The sequence below is a fragment of the Artemia franciscana genome, chromosome 11 (genome assembly GCF_032884065.1).
Source record: "Artemia franciscana chromosome 11, ASM3288406v1, whole genome shotgun sequence".
Lineage (NCBI taxonomy): Eukaryota > Metazoa > Arthropoda > Branchiopoda > Anostraca > Artemiidae > Artemia > Artemia franciscana.
In genome coordinates, this window is record NC_088873.1 from 47838962 (window position 1) to 47857694 (window position 18733).

At 35.2% G+C, this 18733-nt stretch overlaps 1 protein-coding gene across 6 annotated transcripts in view; it reads left to right on the forward strand.

Annotated features, from left to right (window-relative positions):
* The first annotated feature begins 2343 nt into the window (after nucleotides 1-2343).
* LOC136033314 (zinc finger protein 239-like) overlaps nucleotides 2344-18733 on the forward strand; it is a 34696-nt gene continuing 18306 nt past the window's right edge. The window contains exons 1-2 of one of the 6 annotated variants that reach the window (XM_065714096.1): nucleotides 2344-2482; nucleotides 17948-18116. In XM_065714096.1, the coding sequence (XP_065570168.1) occupies nucleotides 18071-18116 (46 nt within the window). In that variant the 5' untranslated portion in view covers nucleotides 2344-2482; nucleotides 17948-18070. Of the gene's footprint in view, nucleotides 2483-4138; nucleotides 4219-4279; nucleotides 4845-17947; nucleotides 18117-18733 lie in introns of those variants that run through there. The other 5 variants (XM_065714092.1, XM_065714097.1, XM_065714093.1 and 2 more) reach the window with 5 other exon arrangements.

An 18733-nucleotide genomic window follows, 5' to 3' on the forward strand; every position in this document is an offset into this window, starting at 1 on the left:
CAGAGTTCGCCAAAGCACAGTTGGATAAATTTGACGAAATTGCACTGCCTTAAATCTGAATACTTCAATAGTAGAGGAAACCCACGGTTTCGACTTTTACTGATATTTCCGTGGATTTACGGAATTTAATGTCTGTCTAGAGGCAAAAGAACACTGTGGCAGTTTTTACGGACAACCTAAAAAAAAGCTAAAATCCTATTGAAAATGTCATATTCACCCTTGTTTTACAGTTTTTATCTCAAAACAGAAAAGAAATCTGCTACAAGCTCAAATTTTTGATTCGAGGCCACCGTGTCGCCACACCCGAATTTTGATGATGTGTGATTTGCGACTTTTTCTTCTGTGGTATTCAGTACTAGTCCTAATTTGTTTTTGTGAAATAAAACATGTTTTTAATTCTTCAGGTTCTTCAGAATATCCAAGTCTTGTCATCATAGGAATAATTATAAGCCGACTTGCTAAATCGACTTATCGAGAGGAGGAAAATTTTTCCAAGAATTATCACTATGCAATTTATCACCAAAAACTATAGATCTGTAATGTCTTTCAGTTATTTACTTTCCAAAGAGAATAATCCGAAAGTAGCCCAAAACCAAAAGCTTTTGAATGGGATTTCTTTATTGTAAAATTGGTCAAATCCTGCAAAAACAACAAGCATCTGCAAAATTCATTCGTTGCTTTGACTATTGGTTTGCTTAATATATCTTTTAGTTCCTTCTGTCAGGCAATAAACTGAAAAAAAAAATTCTGTTTTGAGCCTGGTCCGGTTGCAAAAAAAGATCTTTTTGTTTTCCAAAAATAACAAGACCATCTTATTTGTCATATGTGAAATGTCGCTTCTTCCCAGTCTTTATGTCAAGTTTTTTGAACTACCAAAGTCTCACTTGTTTAGAACTTCAACTTCGTATGACAACACTCTTCAAACTTGTATTTAATGGTCATGTTATATTTAAATATAGTATTAAATATAGTCATGTTTTATTTGATAATAATAACATTTTTTTTTGGACATTTACCCATTAAACAAGTTTTTGAAATTAGGTATTTGGGGTTTTATTTAGATAATAATATTAGTTGGAAAAAGCATTGCAGTGTTATTGGTGCTAAAATGGCTTGGGGTCTAGGAATTTTGAGACGTGTAAAAAAAACATTTCCAATCAAGATTTGAAAAACCATTTATTTTTCCCTTGTTCATCCTTATATAGATTATGGTTGTGTTCATTGGGCTAGTAATTTTTTCCTAATTATAAAAGGATCCAGATTTTGCAAAATAAAAGCATTCGATTGATTGCGGACATAAAAGAGCAGGTTGAATCCAAAACTACTGCTAGCTTTTCCCGGTGTAATGTTTTAAATGTTGGTCAGATTCGTGACTACCAGGCATCAATTTTTGTGTTCCAGAGCATGAAACATATATGCCCTGAGTATTTTCATGATTATTTTTCCATGAATCAGGAGTACCATAATTATGATACAAGAAATTCACAACTTTTAAGCCATGAACAAAGAAAAACAGTTCGATCATCATATGTGGTTCGGAATCTGGGGCCTTCTGTTTGGAATAGTTTGCCGGCTGGCATCAGGGAGTCTGTCACTTTATATGGGTTTAAAAATAAATTGAAAATGTTTTATTTAAGTAATAGGTTTTGAAGGGCAGAAGGTTTTTGATGTCTTTTTTTTTTTGCAGTTTATTGATGTGGGGTGGGGACTGAATACCGGTAAATGATATTTAATATGATTATTTTGTTGTATTTTGTTCATGTGTATGTGTTGTTATTTTTTATATATAAGATAGGCTAGGTGGTTAATCATGAGATGTTATGTTTAGATATTTATTTATAAGATGTAAATCATAATATGAAATTGCAGCACAAGTCCTTAGGACTTTCTTTTTGCTGCAACAATTTATTAGTGTTGTCATTTTTTATTTATGTTTGTATTGTGGATAAAATAAAACTTACCTACCTACCTACCTAAAACAACAATCGGCACAGATTTGCATTATATCTACACTTGATCTGTTGAATCGGTCTCGTAAAATATTTAAAAAAATAAATTGTTTCCTTGAGGAAATTGTAGAAAGGAAGTGCGGAGAAAAAACTCACAAAAGGAAATTTTTGAGAACCTTACAGGCCAGCAAAAAAATGTTGAGTGCCATCTAAAAATTTTACGATTTAACTGGTAATAAAAAAGAGTGAGTGGAAACACTGGATAACCAATGTACCCCGTGTTCCTTTCCTTGTCCAATGGGATTTAACTAACCCCTAAAAGATAACAACAAATACTTATCTGGCCACGTGTCACTTGAAACGGCAGGAATAACAACATTTTTCACATGTAAAATAGCCTAATGCTATGTGAAGTTCTGACAAGGAAGAGGCTGGGGCTTCGGGCCTGTTTCTAATTTTACAGGCAAATATACCTTCAGCAATTATTTCAGAGCTGGGTAGCCTAATACAATTAGTGTGGCCAGAAGTTAATTGTAAGATTGCAAACTGTTGTTGTCATTTGGCTTTTTAGTCATTCCATTCGAGATGCTTTGGATATTTTTTATTGTGATAAATTGTCTTAATGCTCTGAAAAGGGAAAAATATTTCAATCGCATAGTATAGGAAAATTTTAGTAGGCTAATCAATTTAAAGTTCTAAATTAGCCAGGGAAGTGTTTTTTTTTCACTAAAAAATCACCACCTTCTTTGAATTCCAATTATATAGCCCTGTTTTTGGCCCCCTTGAGCCAGTATCCAGTCCCTGATTGTCATTTACACTAAATTTCACTCTTTCTGTTGCTCATTTCTTGTCAATATTACTAAGAGGTCATAGTTAAGCACTAGAGAAGTCATTGTTAAATAACATGTGTGGTAAAATTCTAGTTAATTGACTTCTTGCTATCTTGGAAAGGGTTTAGGTTAGGAAAATGAAACTTTCAGGGATGGGTCTACAGGCTAAAGTATGTCCTGGGAAGGCTTTTTAACATACCCACCTCCACTCCTTCTCCCTCTAGAGGGCCATGAAATTTGTCTACATGACAGGTCTACACCTATTGAAATTTTTACAAAACAACATTTAAACTTAATTTTCAGTTACTAGTTGCTTTTTCTCTGCCTTTGGTTCCAGAAATGCAATTCCTGTTATTTGAGTAGAATTTTGAGCCACATCAATGTTTTTTTTTTCAAAATTTAGGAAATGTATTTGCATATCTTTAAAACCTTATAAATTGGGATTGAGCAAAGTTGTGAAGCTGAAAGCAATTTTGTTGCTTTCACTTTTATAACACATATATTTTAAAGGTCATCAAAAGTCAGGACCCCCCTAGAAGGAGGGGGAGTACCTTCCTGGAACATACTTTAGCCTGTCAACCCATCCCTGAAAATTTCATTTTCCTAACCTGACCCCCTTTCTGAGATAGCCAAAAGTCACTAAACTAGAATTTTACCTTAGCCTATTTTCCCAAATTAATTGATAATAGCAGTAAAAGCTGAAAAGCAAGCCATTTGGTACTATGAAAGTTCTATTTAGTTCTATAAAAGCACTATAAAGATGCTTTATGATATTATAAAAGTAAAGATAGTGACTACTAAAGAATATTTATCTAGTTCTGTTGATGCTTAAATCATGCAGGCTTATCTTATTTTTGATAAGATTTTTGAAGGAACTAAATTTCAAGTGGTAAGAGGGGCAAACCAAGGTCTAGAAGGGTCATTTACCCCCTCCCAATCCCTGCTGTGTAGCAAGTTACACCTCTGGTTAGATTCTACATTGTATATGCTTTCCAAATATGGTTGCTTCTTACTATGTACTCCTACCAATGACCCTCTGTTCCTGTATATAGCCCTAATGATAGGCCTATAGGATTTCTCTGTTTGTTGAATCCTGTGATAGCTGCTGCCTATATAATAGCCAAAGTCCTTTGTTATAATAGGTTTTCATTCTCTCAACTTAGTGAAATCAAATTTAATCTGCACCTGTTTAAAATATCTGATGAAGATAATTTATTAAATTGAAAAAGTAAAAAACAATGGAAAGAAACATAATAATCTGTTAGAAATAATTTTTTTCTTCTAAAGTTTTGTATAACCTATCCTAGGGATAGCATAAATATGACATTTAATTGTCCTGCTTTTATTATAGTAGCATGTTTCCACCTGAAGTGGTTAACCACTAAATATTTGCTAAACATTGTACTTATGCCAGATCTAGACCAATAGGTTAACTGTTGGTAATTTGTGTCTTCAATGTCTTTTTTATAGGATCAAGTTTTTCAATGCAATTTCTGTTATTGCAGCAATAATTTATCCTTTGTGCCAATTTGTGAGGGGAGGTAGTTTTGAACATTCTTTTGACCTAAAGACTAGCAAATTAAAAAATAGGATTAAATCAATGATTCAAATTTGCTTAATGCATTTGTAAAAGTACATTGATTCCCCTCTTCCCATGGTGGATAAACATACAGCCCATTATGTACATACATGTTCATGCTTTATTTTAAAGTAGTATAATTCTTGTCTTCTTTATTATTACCAATCCTAAAAAACAATGAAGGAAATACCAGAATAAAAAGATTAGTCCCATTTGGATCAGAAAAGAGCTCAAAGGTGTAGCCTGGTATTTCCCACTCTGAGGGGATGTTAACCAACAGTAGGCCATACTGAAAAGTAAGCTAAGGACATTTCCCAAAAAGCAAATACCAGTCAAACTTATTCCAAAGCCTGAAACAATGCCTTCCATGACCCCCAAATATGCAAGGGAAGAAATAGGAAAGGACAAATACTGGAATGATAGATAGGATATTGGACACAGTTCAATAAAGGAGGAATAAACATTTTGATTCCAAGCTTGTTGATGGTAAGTAAAACCCATAGAAGTTCTGGAAGTATGTGTCAATTATAGACCATAGCAGATGGTTAGCAAGAAAACACTGGATGATGGTAGGGTAGTAAATAACTTGAAGGACATGTTCAAACTTCTTAACTAGCAATTGAGATTGGTTTTTCTAGTGAACTAGATGACCCTCTTCCTTGTAACCTGCCCTATCTCAAATGATAAATGATACAATGCTATATTTTATGAGATAAGGATAATAAATTATTAGTGCTATACCTTTTGTTAAAATAGACTTGGTTATACAGCTAGATCATCCAGGACACAAGTAAAAAAAAAAACAACCATCACTCAAAAAGTGTAGTGGAAAAAGCTCACTCAATTCTGATTCTAACTTTGCAAATCCAAATATCCATATAATAATTTGAAAATAAAAGACCACAAAGAGTATATTGAATAGTGATAAAAAAGAAATAAAAGGAATGATTTGGAAATTGTAATATTGTTAATGACCAATAGGTAGGGGTGTAGTTTCAGCATTTTTATTGAGGGGGTCTACCTCTGGATGGTTAATGAGTATGGGTTATCCTTTAGGGAAAGCAGTTGTGGCTCTGGACTATACTTACAGTGAGTATTAAGTATGATTATATAATCATCACAGTAAGTAAGTAACTTGCTGCTAACTATAACTTTTACTTTATTTTGTTTATAGATGTTGATGTTGTGAAATGTTTATAGATGTTAATATTTTGTGCCTCTAAAATTTCTGTACCTTGGATGAGTACCTCAATCCCTTTCCTGTAAAACCACCTGTGGGGAAAGGAGTGTTGGAAAACTGGGAAAATACAATCCTAAATGTATTTTGAAGACATCTGAAAATTTTTATGATTCTATTCCAAATTTGTCCCAGTAGTCTAACGGAAAATCAAGTCTCTTTGTTGAAAGGGGCCATCACAAATATAAGCCAAAGCTGAGGTTGGACCATTAATTGGATCATGTTTCTTAATTAGTTGATTCAAAGTTGAACTGCTTTCAATGTTAAGATTGTCTTCATTTTCTGTTCTTGTCTTACTATAAAAAGACATAAATGGGAATCAGATCCCTTTTCAATACCTTTGTCCTCTTGTTCTACTTTCCATTGCTTTCTAAAGTTAGTTCTGATCCAAGGAAAGTAAGTAAGGAGCTCTAACTTGTTTTTGATTTCATTAGCCTGTTAGAACTAATTAAAATTGCTACAAATTGTATTTTTAATAACATTATAAAATACATCAAAGTTGAGCTGGATAAAGCTGGTTTTCACAGAGCTGTCTAACAAACCAAAAGTTTGGCCATCTTACATTGCTGAACCCAAGGATGCGATTATTCTGAAGTAGTAATTTACAGGATACATAGCAGCCTAGCCATCCCTATCCTGGGACCACAGGAGAACTCTTCCACCTAATAGGAGGGGGGGTTACCAAGCAGCTAAAAAACAAAGAAAACCTGTTCCATCCCTAAATTTTTCAATAGGACATTTTTCTTCAAGCAATAATAAAGAAAAGTTACTATTTGGCAGACACAATATTCAAATAAATTCAAAAATATTACAGAATACATAAATAAACAATGCACATGGATCAAATAAACATAATTTAAGTAGTAGACTCAGCTTATACTAAGACTGTCAGCAATGAACTGGTGCAGGTGACAGTAGTATGCTGTAAAGACTTCAGATGGGCAATAGTGAGTTTAATAAGCTCAGATTCTTTGCCACATTTACCATTAATATTAAAGTGCATATCCCCCTTCAACTCCCCCGCCCATCATAGGAGACAAAAGTTGAACTATGCTTAATTCTAGATGCCCCATCCATTATGGTATTCAGTTGCATATGATTGAAAAGATGGCGTCTTAGCAAATCAAAAAGTATACCCTTTAAGTTACCATTGTTGAAACCTTACAAAAGGAAAAGTGCATGCACAATACTCATTGAGCTAAAAGAAAACCTCACCTTTTTACATGGGCAGCAGTGATGTGTCCTCTTATTTTTCTTCACCACTATTGAGGCACTGGAACATCATGGAGAGCTGTTGAAGGACTTGTATAAGATAAATCTTATATTTTGTCATCATCATTTTTTAAATGCCTAGACTCAATAGGGCCGTCATAGTATTCCATAAGGGACATTAAAAGCACTATTTGAGTGACATTTTTGGAATGGAAAGGCTGGGTCAGACACATAGACATCATAAAGAGCTGTGTATGGGTTCATTTACAAACTAATTTTTTACTTAATTGCTCTTTATAAATTTGACTTTATAAGGCATTCATCTAGTGAAAGACAGTACCCAAAGAGTGCTATGGTTGATTTTTCTTTTATAAATAAAAATTAAGAAATAAGGATGTTGTCCAATGAAAAAAAAAAATGGCAAATAAATTCTAATTTTTGAGAAAAATATACATATATTGTTTGGATCCACTGTATCCTACTTGCAGCATAAATTTTTTACAGCATGCCGAGGCAGATATGAATGTCACACAATTAGTACTGGCGTTACATGAAATGCGACTAATAACAGTAATAATCCTATGTCAAATCTTTTTTTTTAGCTGCTTAAAAACAAAAATTTAAAAGCAAAAATAGCCAGAACTCAGCATGGTATTTTACATAGAGGTAGTTCTACATTTATGGGCTATGTGAATAAAAAACACAAGGAATATGACTTTATCAGCTGTGTTTTCAGAGATTTGTTGTTTTGCTGCAAATCCATTTTTGTCCTATTTGCATTGTATATATTCATATTTATTTTTGGAAGTTTTAGAACAAAAAAATCTTCTATTGAATTTATATATTTTAGGAAGTAAAAGACTCTTACCTATAAGAGAAACAGTTTGATCTGAGCAAACTTGGTGGAGCAGATTGTAAAGTACATTTTTGCAGTTTTTCTATTAAATAGGCTCACTTATTTACTTGATGATAAGGCTTTGAAGGCAGTATATTTGTATAAATACTTATGTGGAATATATTAGAAAGTGTAATAAACCCCTATTTTTCTTTTTTTTATATATATTAAAAATCAGGATAGATTAATAAAAAAAAAATATCTGCTCAACGTTAAGAACGAAGTTGAAACTTAAGACAAGCAATAGTTTTAAAGTTATCTAATTATTTTTTTCTCCAAACTATGTTGGGGGGGGGGAAGAGCAACTACCATCAAATGCAAGACGTCATACATTACTTTTAATGTAATATACAAGTGGCAAGGGTCAAGTATAACTCATCTCCTTTTAAAATGTGAAATTGTAGTAAAAAAGTGACATGATGAAAACTTTTATCTGCAATACTTATATAATAAAGTTTTTAGTATACGAATTTATATTTAACAAGAAAAAAGAAAAAGTAAAACTATACCCTTAGATTAGAAAAAAATATGGCACCCCTTTTCCTCTATATGTATTCCCCATTCTTGGAAAAGTGGGTCATCAAGTCAAAAAGATAAGTGATTTTGATGTACACTATGCCATCAAGTTCAGCAAAATAGAAATCTATTGCAGTGACTTCAAGCCTTTTTCCACAAAAGTACCACATGGATGACATAAAAGCCATCAACAAGAACTCTAAGATAATAGATATATAATAATTTAGCAGAAAAATGAAATGTGTATTGAGCATTTCAATTCAGACACAGAACTGTCTAACGCTGGACCATTCATTTTGTAAATTGATCTCTATTTCCTCTTGATTCCCTGGAATACTTTTGTTCTTAGCTTTACTAATGGTGCTAGTGGTTGATACAATCCTATGTTTGATGGATTCTCTTTTGAATCCCGGGAATACTTCTGGTCTTGGCTTTAGTAATGGTGCTAGTGGTTTATACAATCCTATGTTTGATGGTTTCGCTTTTGATTCCCTGGAATACTTCTGGTCTTGACTTTACTAGTGGTGCTAGTGGTTGATACAATCCTATGTTTGATGGTTTCGCTTTTGATTCCCTGGCATACTTCTGGTCTTGACTTTACCAGTGTTGCTAGTGGTTGATACAATTCTATGCTTGATGGATTCTCTTTTGATTCCCTGGAATACTTTTGGTTTTGGCTTTACTAATGGTGCTAGTGTTTGATACAATCCTATGCTTGATGGATTCACTTTTAATTCCCTTGAATACTTCTGGTCTTGACTTTACTAGTGGTCCTAGTGGTTGATACAATCCTATGTTTGATGGATTCCCTGGCATACTTCTGGTCTTGACTTTACTAGTGGTGCTAGTGGTTGATACAATCCTATGTTTGATGGATTCCCTGGCATACTTCTGGTCTTGACTTTACTAGTGGTGCTAGTGGTTGATACAATTCTATGCTTGATGGATTCTCTTTTGATTCCCTGGAATACTTTTGGTTTTGGCTTTACTAATGGTGCTAGTGTTTGATACAATCCTATGCTTGATGGATTCACTTTTAATTCCCTGGAATACTTCTGGTCTTGACTTTACTAGTGGTGCTAGTGGTTGATACAATCCTATGTTTGATGGATTCCCTGGCATACTTCTGGTCTTGACTTTACTAGTGGTGCTAGTGGTTGATACAATTCTATGCTTGATGGATTCTCTTTTGATTCCCTGGAATACTTTTGGTTTTGGCTTTACTAATAGTGCTAGTGTTTGATACAATCCTATTCTTGATGGATTCACTTTTAATTCCCTGGAATACTTCTGGTCTTGACTTTACTAGTGGTGCTAGTGGTTGATACAATCCTATGTTTGATGGATTCCCTGGCATACTTCTGGTCTTGACTTTACCAGTGTTGCTAGTGGTTGATACAATTCTATTCTTGATGGATTCTCTTTTGATTCCCTGGAATACTTTTGGTTTTGGCTTTACTAATGGTGCTAGTGTTTGATACAATCCTATGCTTGATGGATTCACTTTTAATTCCCTGGAATACTTCTGGTCTTGACTTTACTAGTGGTGCTAGTGGTTGATACAATCCTATGTTTGATGGATTCCCTGGCATACTTCTGGTCTTGACTTTACTAGTGGTGCTAGTGGTTGATACAATTCTATGCTTGATGGATTCTCTTTTGATTCCCTGGAATACTTTTGGTTTTGGCTTTACTAATGGTGCTAGTATTTGATACAATCCTATGCTTGATGGATTCACTTTTAATTCCCTGGAATACTTCTGGTCTTGACTTTACCAGTGTTGCTAGTGGTTGATACAATCCTATGTTTGATGGATTCCCTGGCATACTTCTGGTCTTGACTTTACTAGTGGTGCTAGTGGTTGATACAATCCTATGTTTGATGGATTCCCTGGCATACTTCTGGTCTTGACTTTACTAGTGGTGCTAGTGGTTGATACAATTCTATGCTTGATGGATTCTCTTTTGATTCCCTGGAATACTTTTGGTTTTGGCTTTACTAATGGTGCTAGTGTTTTATACAATCCTATGTTTGATGGTTTCGCTTTTGATTCCCTGGAATACTTCTGGTCTTGACTTTACTAGTGGTGCTAGTGGTTGATACAATTCTATGCTTGATGGATTCCCTTTTGATTCCCTAGAATACTTTTGGTCTTAGCTTTACTAATGGTGCTAGTGTTTGATACAATCCTATGTTTGATGGATTCCCTTTTGATTCCCTGGAATACTTTTGGTCTTGGCTTTACTAATGGTGCTAGTGTTTGATACAATCCTATGTTTGATGGATTCCCTGGCATACTTCTGATCTTGACTTTACTAGTGGTGCTAGTGGTTGATACAATTCTATGCTTGATGGATTCTCTTTTGATTCCCTGGAATACTTTTGGTTTTGGCTTTACTAATGGTGCTAGTGTTTGATACAATCCTATTCTTGATGGATTCACTTTTAATTCCCTGGAATACTTCTGGTCTTGACTTTACTAGTGGAGCTAGTGGTTGATACAATCCTATGTTTGATGGATTCCCTGGAATACTTCTGGTCTTGACTTTACTAGTGGTGCTAGTGGTTGATACAATTCTATGCTTGATGGATTCCCTTTTGATTCCCTGGAATACTTTTGGTCTTGGCTTTACTAATGGTGCTAGTGTTTGATACAATCCTATGCTTGATGGATTCCCTTTTGATTCCCTGGAATACTTCTGGTCTTGACTTTACTAGTGGTGCTAGTGGTTGATACAATCCTATGTTTGATGGATTCCCTGGCATACTTCTGGTCTTGACTTTACTAGTGGTGCTAGTGGTTGATACAATCCTATGTTTGATGGATTCCCTGGCATACTTCTGGTCTTGACTTTACTAGTGGTGCTAGTGGTTGATACAATCCTATGTTTGATGGATTCCCTGGCATACTTCTGGTCTTGACTTTACTAGTGGTGCTAGTGGTTGATACAATTCTATGCTTGATGGATTCCCTTTTGATTCCCTGGAATACTTTTGGTCTTGGCTTTACTAATGGTGCTAGTGTTTGATACAATCCTATGCTTGATGGATTCCCTTTTAATTCCCTGGAATACTTCTGGTCTTGACTTTATTAATGGTGCTAGTGGTTGATACAATTCTATGCTTGATGGATTCCCTTTTGATTCCCTGGAATACTTTTGGTCTTGGCTTTACTAATGGTGCTAGTGTTTGATACAATCCTATGTTTGATGGATTTCCTTTTGATTCCCTGGAATACTTTTGGTCTTGGCTTTACTAATGGTGCTAGTGTTTGATACAATCCTATGTTTGATGGATTCCCTGGAATACTTCTGGTCTTGACTTTACTAGTGGTGCTAGTGGTTGATACAATTCTATGCTTGATGGATTCTCTTTTGGTTCCCTGGAATACTTTTGGTTTTGGCTTTACTAATGGTGCTAGTGGTAGATACAATACTATTCTTGATGGATTCACTTTTAATTCCCTGGAATACTTCTGGTCTTGACTTTACTAGTGGTGCTAGTGGTTGATACAATCCTATGTTTGATGGATTCCCTGGCATACTTCTGGTCTTGACTTTACTAGTGGTGCTAGTGGTTGATACAATTCTATGCTTGATGGATTCTCTTTTGATTCCCTGGAATACTTTTGGTTTTGGCTTTACTAATGGTGCTAGTATTTGATACAATCCTATGCTTGATGGATTCACTTTTAATTCCCTGGAATACTTCTGGTCTTGACTTTACTAGTGGTGCTAGTGGTTGATACAATCCTATGTTTGATGGATTCCCTGGCATACTTTTGGTCTTGACTTTACCAGTGTTGCTAGTGGTTGATACAATCCTATGTTTGATGGATTCCCTGGCATACTTCTGGTCTTGACTTTACTAGTGGTGCTAGTGGTTGATACAATCCTATGTTTGATGGATTCCCTGGCATACTTCTGGTCTTGACTTTACTAGTGGTGCTAGTGGTTGATACAATTCTATGCTTGATGGATTCTCTTTTGATTCCCTGGAATACTTTTGGTTTTGGCTTTACTAATGGTGCTAGTGTTTGATACAATCCTATGCTTGATGGATTCGCTTTTAATTCCCTGGAATACTTCTGGTCTTGACTTTATTAATGGTGCTAGTGGTTGATACAATTCTATGCTTGATGGATTCCCTTTTGATTCCCTAGAATACTTTTGGTCTTAGCTTTACTAATGGTGCTAGTGTTTGATACAATCTTATGTTTGATGGATTTCCTTTTGATTCCCTGGAATACTTTTGGTCTTGTCTTTACTAATGGTGCTAGTGGTTGATACAATCCTATGTTTGATGGATTCCCTGGCATACTTCTGATCTTGACTTTACTAGTGGTGCTAGTGGTTGATACAATTCTATGCTTGATGGATTCTCTTTTGATTCCCTGGAATACTTTTGGTTTTGGCTTTACTAATGGTGCTAGTGTTTGATACAATCCTATTCTTGATGGATTCACTTTTAATTCCCTGGAATACTTCTGGTCTTGACTTTACTAGTGGAGCTAGTGGTTGATACAATCCTATGTTTGATGGATTCCCTGGCATACTTCTGGTTTTGACTTTACTAGTGGTGCTAGTGGTTGATACAATTCTATGCTTGATTGATTCCCTTTTGATTCCCTGGAATACTTTTGGTCTTGGCTTTACTAATGGTGCTAGTGTTTAATACAATCCTATGTTTGATGGATTCCCTTTTGATTCCCTGGAATACTTCTGGTCTTGACTTTACTAGTGGTGCTAGTGGTTGATACAATTCTATGTTTGATGGATTCCCTGGCATACTTCTGGTCTTGACTTTACTAGTGGTGCTAGTGGTTGATACAATCCTATGTTTGATGGATTCCCTGGCATACTTCTGGTCTTGACTTTACTAGTGGTGCTAGTGGTTGATACAATCCTATGTTTGATGGATTCCCTGGCATACTTCTGGTCTTGACTTTACTAGTGGTGCTAGTGGTTGATACAATTCTATTCTTGATGGATTCCCTTTTGATTCCCGGGAATACTTTTGGTTTTGGCTTTACTAATGGTGCTAGTGTTTGATACAATCCTATGCTTGATGGATTCCCTTTTGATTCCCTGGAATACTTCTGGTCTTGACTTTACTAATGGTGCTAGTGTTTGATACAATTCTATGCTTGATGGATTCCCTTTTGATTCCCTGGAATACTTTTGGTCTTGGCTTTACTAATGGTGCTAGTGTTTGATACAATCCTATGTTTGATGGATTTCCTTTTGATTCCCTGGAATACTTTTGGTCTTGGCTTTACTAATGGTGCTAGTGGTTGATACAATCCTATGTTTGATGGATTCCCTGGCATACTTCTGGTCTTGACTTTACTAGTGGTGCTAGTGGTTGATACAATTCTATGCTTGATGGATTCCCTTTTGATTCCCTGGAATACTTTTGGTTTTGGCTTTACTAATGGTGCTAGTGGTAGATACAATCCTATTCTTGATGGATTCACTTTTAATTCCCTGGAATACTTCTGGTCTTGACTTTACTAGTGGTGCTAGTGGTTGATACAATCCTATGTTTGATGGATTCCCTGGCATACTTCTGGTCTTGACTTTACCAGTGTTGCTAGTGGTTGATACAATTCTATGCTTGATGGATTCTCTTTTGATTCCCAGGAATACTTTTGGTTTTGGCTTTACTAATGGTGCTAGTGTTTGATACAATCCTATGCTTGATGGATTCACTTTTAATTCCCTGGAATACTTCTGGTCTTGACTTTACTAGTGGTGCTAGTGGTTGATACAATCCTATGTTTGATGGATTCCCTGGCATACTTCTGGTCTTGACTTTACTAGTGGTGCTAGTGGTTGATACAATTCTATGCTTGATGGATTCTCTTTTGATTCCCTGGAATACTTTTGGTTTTGGCTTTACTAATGGTGCTAGTGTTTGATACAATCCTATGCTTGATGGATTCACTTTTAATTCCCTGGAATACTCCTGGTCTTGACTTTACTAGTGGTGCTAGTGGTTGATACAATCCTATGTTTGATGGATTCCCTGGCATACCTTTGGTCTTGACTTTACCAGTGTTGCTAGTGGTTGATACAATCCTATGTTTGATGGATTCCCTGGCATACTTCTGGTCTTGACTTTACTAGTGGTGCTAGTGGTTGATACAATCCTATGTTTGATGGATTCCCTGGCATACTTCTGGTCTTGACTTTACTAGTGGTGCTAGTGGTTGATACAATTCTATTCTTGATGGATTCCCTTTTGATTCCCGGGAATACTTCTGGTTTTGACTTTACTAGTGGTGCTAGTGGTTGATACAATTCTATGCTTGATGGATTCCCTTTTAATTCCCTGGAATACTTCTGGTCTTGACTTTATTAATGGTGCTAGTGGTTGATACAATTCTATGCTTGATGGATTCCCTTTTGATTCCCTGGAATACTTTTGGTCTTGGCTTTACTAATGGTGCTAGTGTTTGATACAATCCTATGTTTGATGGATTCCCTTTTGATTCCCTGGAATACTTTTGGTCTTGGCTTTAGTAATGGTGCTAGTGGTTGATACAATCCTGTTTGATTGATTCGCTTTTGATTCCCTGGAATACTTTTAGTCTTGGCTTTATTAATGGTGCTGGTGGTTGATACAATCCTATGTAATTTTATTTAATTATATATAATCTGTATGATAAGCAAAATATTATTCTGACATACTTATCTGCATAGAAAGGGAAAATCAAGTGGGGAATCTTTAGCATTACATTTGGAGCTTAAAAACCGTATTAATCATTTCGTATTTGTATACAATGTTTGATGTCTTCTTGTTTCCTTTTGGTGTTGTCTCTGTCCGAGGGCCCTTGGGAAACATCCATATAAAAGTTTATTTGATCTTGGATGGACACAATCTTTTTTGGTTTAGTTCAATATCACCCTTAATGTTCACTAAAGTTTCATCTTAAGACTCTTAACCTATTTGGACCCCCCCTTCCCCCAGGACCAAATATTACCAATTTCCCAGTAATAAAAGCTTTGTATAAAGAATGGAAAAATTAGTTAATTTACAAATTTTGCCATGGAGGCTATGGGGGGTCATGTCATCCCCTTGAGGCATAACTATTGGGCTCTTTGACATATTAAAATAAGAACAAAATTTTTTTTTACTGCAAGTAAGGAGTGACTTTAAAAATTAAAATTAACAGAAACTTCGTATATGAAAGGGGTTCTCCCTTCTTCAACGCCTCGCTCTTTACGCCAAAGTTTGGCTCTTTGTCACAATTCTGTTTTTTAAAACAATAAAAAACTTTAGTGTAAAGAGTGGGGCGTTGAAGAGGAGACCATCCCTTTCATATACGGAATAATTTCTGTTCGTTTTAAGTTTTAATGTCGCTCCTTATTTTCTGTTGAAAAAGCTTTTTTCATTTAATTTCTGAACGTTTTTGAATTAATGTGTTTTGATTTTGGCTCACCGCACATGAATAATTAAAACAAAATTTTCAATTTTTTTGGCTAAATGGCTTTCTCATACCTTTGGTCGGTCAATTTTGGCCCTAGCACTTTCAGTTTCCAATTAAACAGTGTTCGGACTCGCCTATAAATTCCAATAAATTCCTATATTTTAATGCAATCCTATAAAATGCTTATATTTTGGCTAAAATCCTATTATTCCTATATTTTCGGCAGAAGAACACTAAGGAAATCGCTCATGATTTGCAATTTTCTGTCTTTTGGTGTAGATTGATAATTAATTACAACTGTTGACCTTTTTGAACTTAACTAATGCTTTGTGTTGGGCGTAGTAAGCTGCTTCTGCCTGGGCTATGCTGTTGTGTTGACTTAGTAGCCTATGTTTTGCTTTTTGTCATGTTGTGCCTGTTCTAAATAAGCAAAGATCAGTATATAGGCTAGCAGTCTCTGCTTAATGAGACTGGAGTTCTTGCGACTTATGTGTTTCCTGGTTGAACGCTGGCTGGCTGATGTGAAGACGGCCAAGTTATTCAAATGGGCTATTCTAAGATAGTTGCTAATCAAGGGAATTATAATAGAGGTGCACTGGGTAGGCTATATGCTACATTTTGTGATCAATCTGTCCTTTATCTATCTGGTCTTTATCCCCTTCTAATGAAAAATGATGTTAATCAGATTCGGACTTTTTATTTCAGATATTGTAAATTTTTACTTTATCTCCCCCATTGGTATAGCAATGGTAAGATAATTCGTAAGTTTGATGTCCCTGATATAAGTGCAAAGTTGGCCCTCCTGTATGGAAGATTTCCGGAATCTGCTTTTTATTGTTTATCGCCTCATCATCTTTTGGTCCGTCTTCTCGGTTAATCTCATTGTAGCATAGTGTTTTTATGGCACTTGTTATTAGCCAATTTGGGCCTGTTAATTCAGAAAAAAATAGAAAAATGAAGTATTTTTAACTTACGAACGGTTAATCAGATCTTAATGAAATTTGGTTCTTGGAAGGATATCGTGTCTCACAGCTCTTATTTTAAATCCCGACCGGATCTGGTGACATTGGGGGGAGGGGGGAGTTGGGAGGGGGAAACCTAAAATCTTGGAAAACACTTAGAGTGGAGGGATTGGGCTGAAACTTGGTGGGACAAATAAGCACAAGTCCTAGATACATGATTGATATAACCAGAACGGATCCTCTCTCTCTGGGGTAGTTTGGGGGGGGGGGTTGATTCTGAAAAATTAGAAAAAATGAGGTATTTTTAACTTAGAAGGATATCGTGTCTCAAAGCTCTTATTTTAAATCCCGGCCAGATCTGATGACATTGGGGGGAGTTTGGGGTGACCTAAAATCATGGAAAACGCTTAGATTGGAGGAATTGGGCTGAAACTTGGTGGGAAAAATAAGCACAAGTCCTAAATACATGATTGGCATAACCAGAACGGATCCGCTCTCTTTGGGGTAGTTTCGGGGGGGGGGTTGATTCTGAAAAATCAGAAAAAGTGAGGTATTTTTAACTTACGAACGGGTGATCAGATCTTAATGAAATTTGATATTTAGAAGGATATCGTGTCTCAAAGCTCTTATTTTAAATCCCGACCGGATCTTTTGACATTGGGGGGACCTAAAATCATAGAAAACGCTTAAATTTGGTGGGATCGGGATGAAACTTGGTAATTTATGTGACCAGGTATCCCACGCCATCTACCACAGATCTGATCCCGAGGACTTCCGAATCCTATATTTGGCCTATATTTAGGCCCGGGAAATCCTATAAAAATAGGACAGAGCCTATAATTTGAAACGAACCAACCTGTCCGAACCCTGATTGAATGAGTCCTCCTTCAATATGAAGTGGAAAACTATAACAAAACAATAGAGATAATGAAGCCTTGTTTGTTTTGGCAACTCTGTAGCGTTACCTCTGACAAGAGGGTGATGTGTGAAAAACGAATATTTCTAAAATATTCTGTGCTAAGTCTGAATAATAATAGATCCATACAAAACTTAATGATTTACTTTAACATAGGGAACAAAAATCCAATTTTGAATGCTTTAAAGACTCACCAACATTTTTGAAATCAAATATCCTGACTTATTAGGGTAATATATGAGGGTCCGATGTAAATTATCTTTTTAAAATTATAGTAAAAGTTAAGATCAAAAATCAATGAAAACGAATAGAAAATAAAATTTTTGATATTATTATCATGCTAGCCTTATCTAGAAGATCTAAGTCAATAGTTCTGTGTAAAAAAAAATAAAACTTTTTATAACTTTTTCTTTTTTAGGGATTTACTAGTTGTTTTTTTTATGGCAATGTATTACTGGTTGAATATTTGAAGATTAGAAGCTATCGGTTATGTTGCTTTGATTAGGAAAAGGACGTAAGGATTTCTCAGAAAATCTATAAAATGACTGAGCAGATCCACCCTCTTGAGATTGTTGCTATAAAGCTGGGTAAGTTTTGCAGTTCTTTCACTTTCCCTTATTCTTTAGATATTAAGTTTGTTTTACTTTGTATTCATGCACTTTGTAAAAAGTGCAAACAAATTTAATTATTTCAAATTTCTAAATTTGGAATGTTGAGCAGCTTCATGGGTACTAAAAATAAAGTTTTCAAAAACAGTGAAGACCTATATTTAAATTTTAATTAACATAAATGAAATCTTAGAATAAGCTAGACCCAAGCCAAGCCAAAATTCTTATTAATGAAAAGCGAAACCTAAGACAAGCAGGCTAGGGAATAAAAAAGGTCAAAACGCCTTGTGGAACCATAAAATGAGCCAACTTTGCTTTTCTCCTGTTGTTGTAAAATTTTCTGAGTGAGTAAATTGTAGCAAATTGACCTTAAAAATAACGATAAATTTTGGGATTAAAAACAGAATACTTTATAAGAAATGCTCTTGACATGCAATTATTTGAACAAACTAACCATTTAAAATAAAAATGACATAAAATATTATTTTAACATAATAGCTGATTGAGATGTTCATATATTGAAAGACCACAGGTGAGATTCTGTATGACCGTAGCCCAATAGATAACAAAAATTACTCATAATTCCACTTCATATG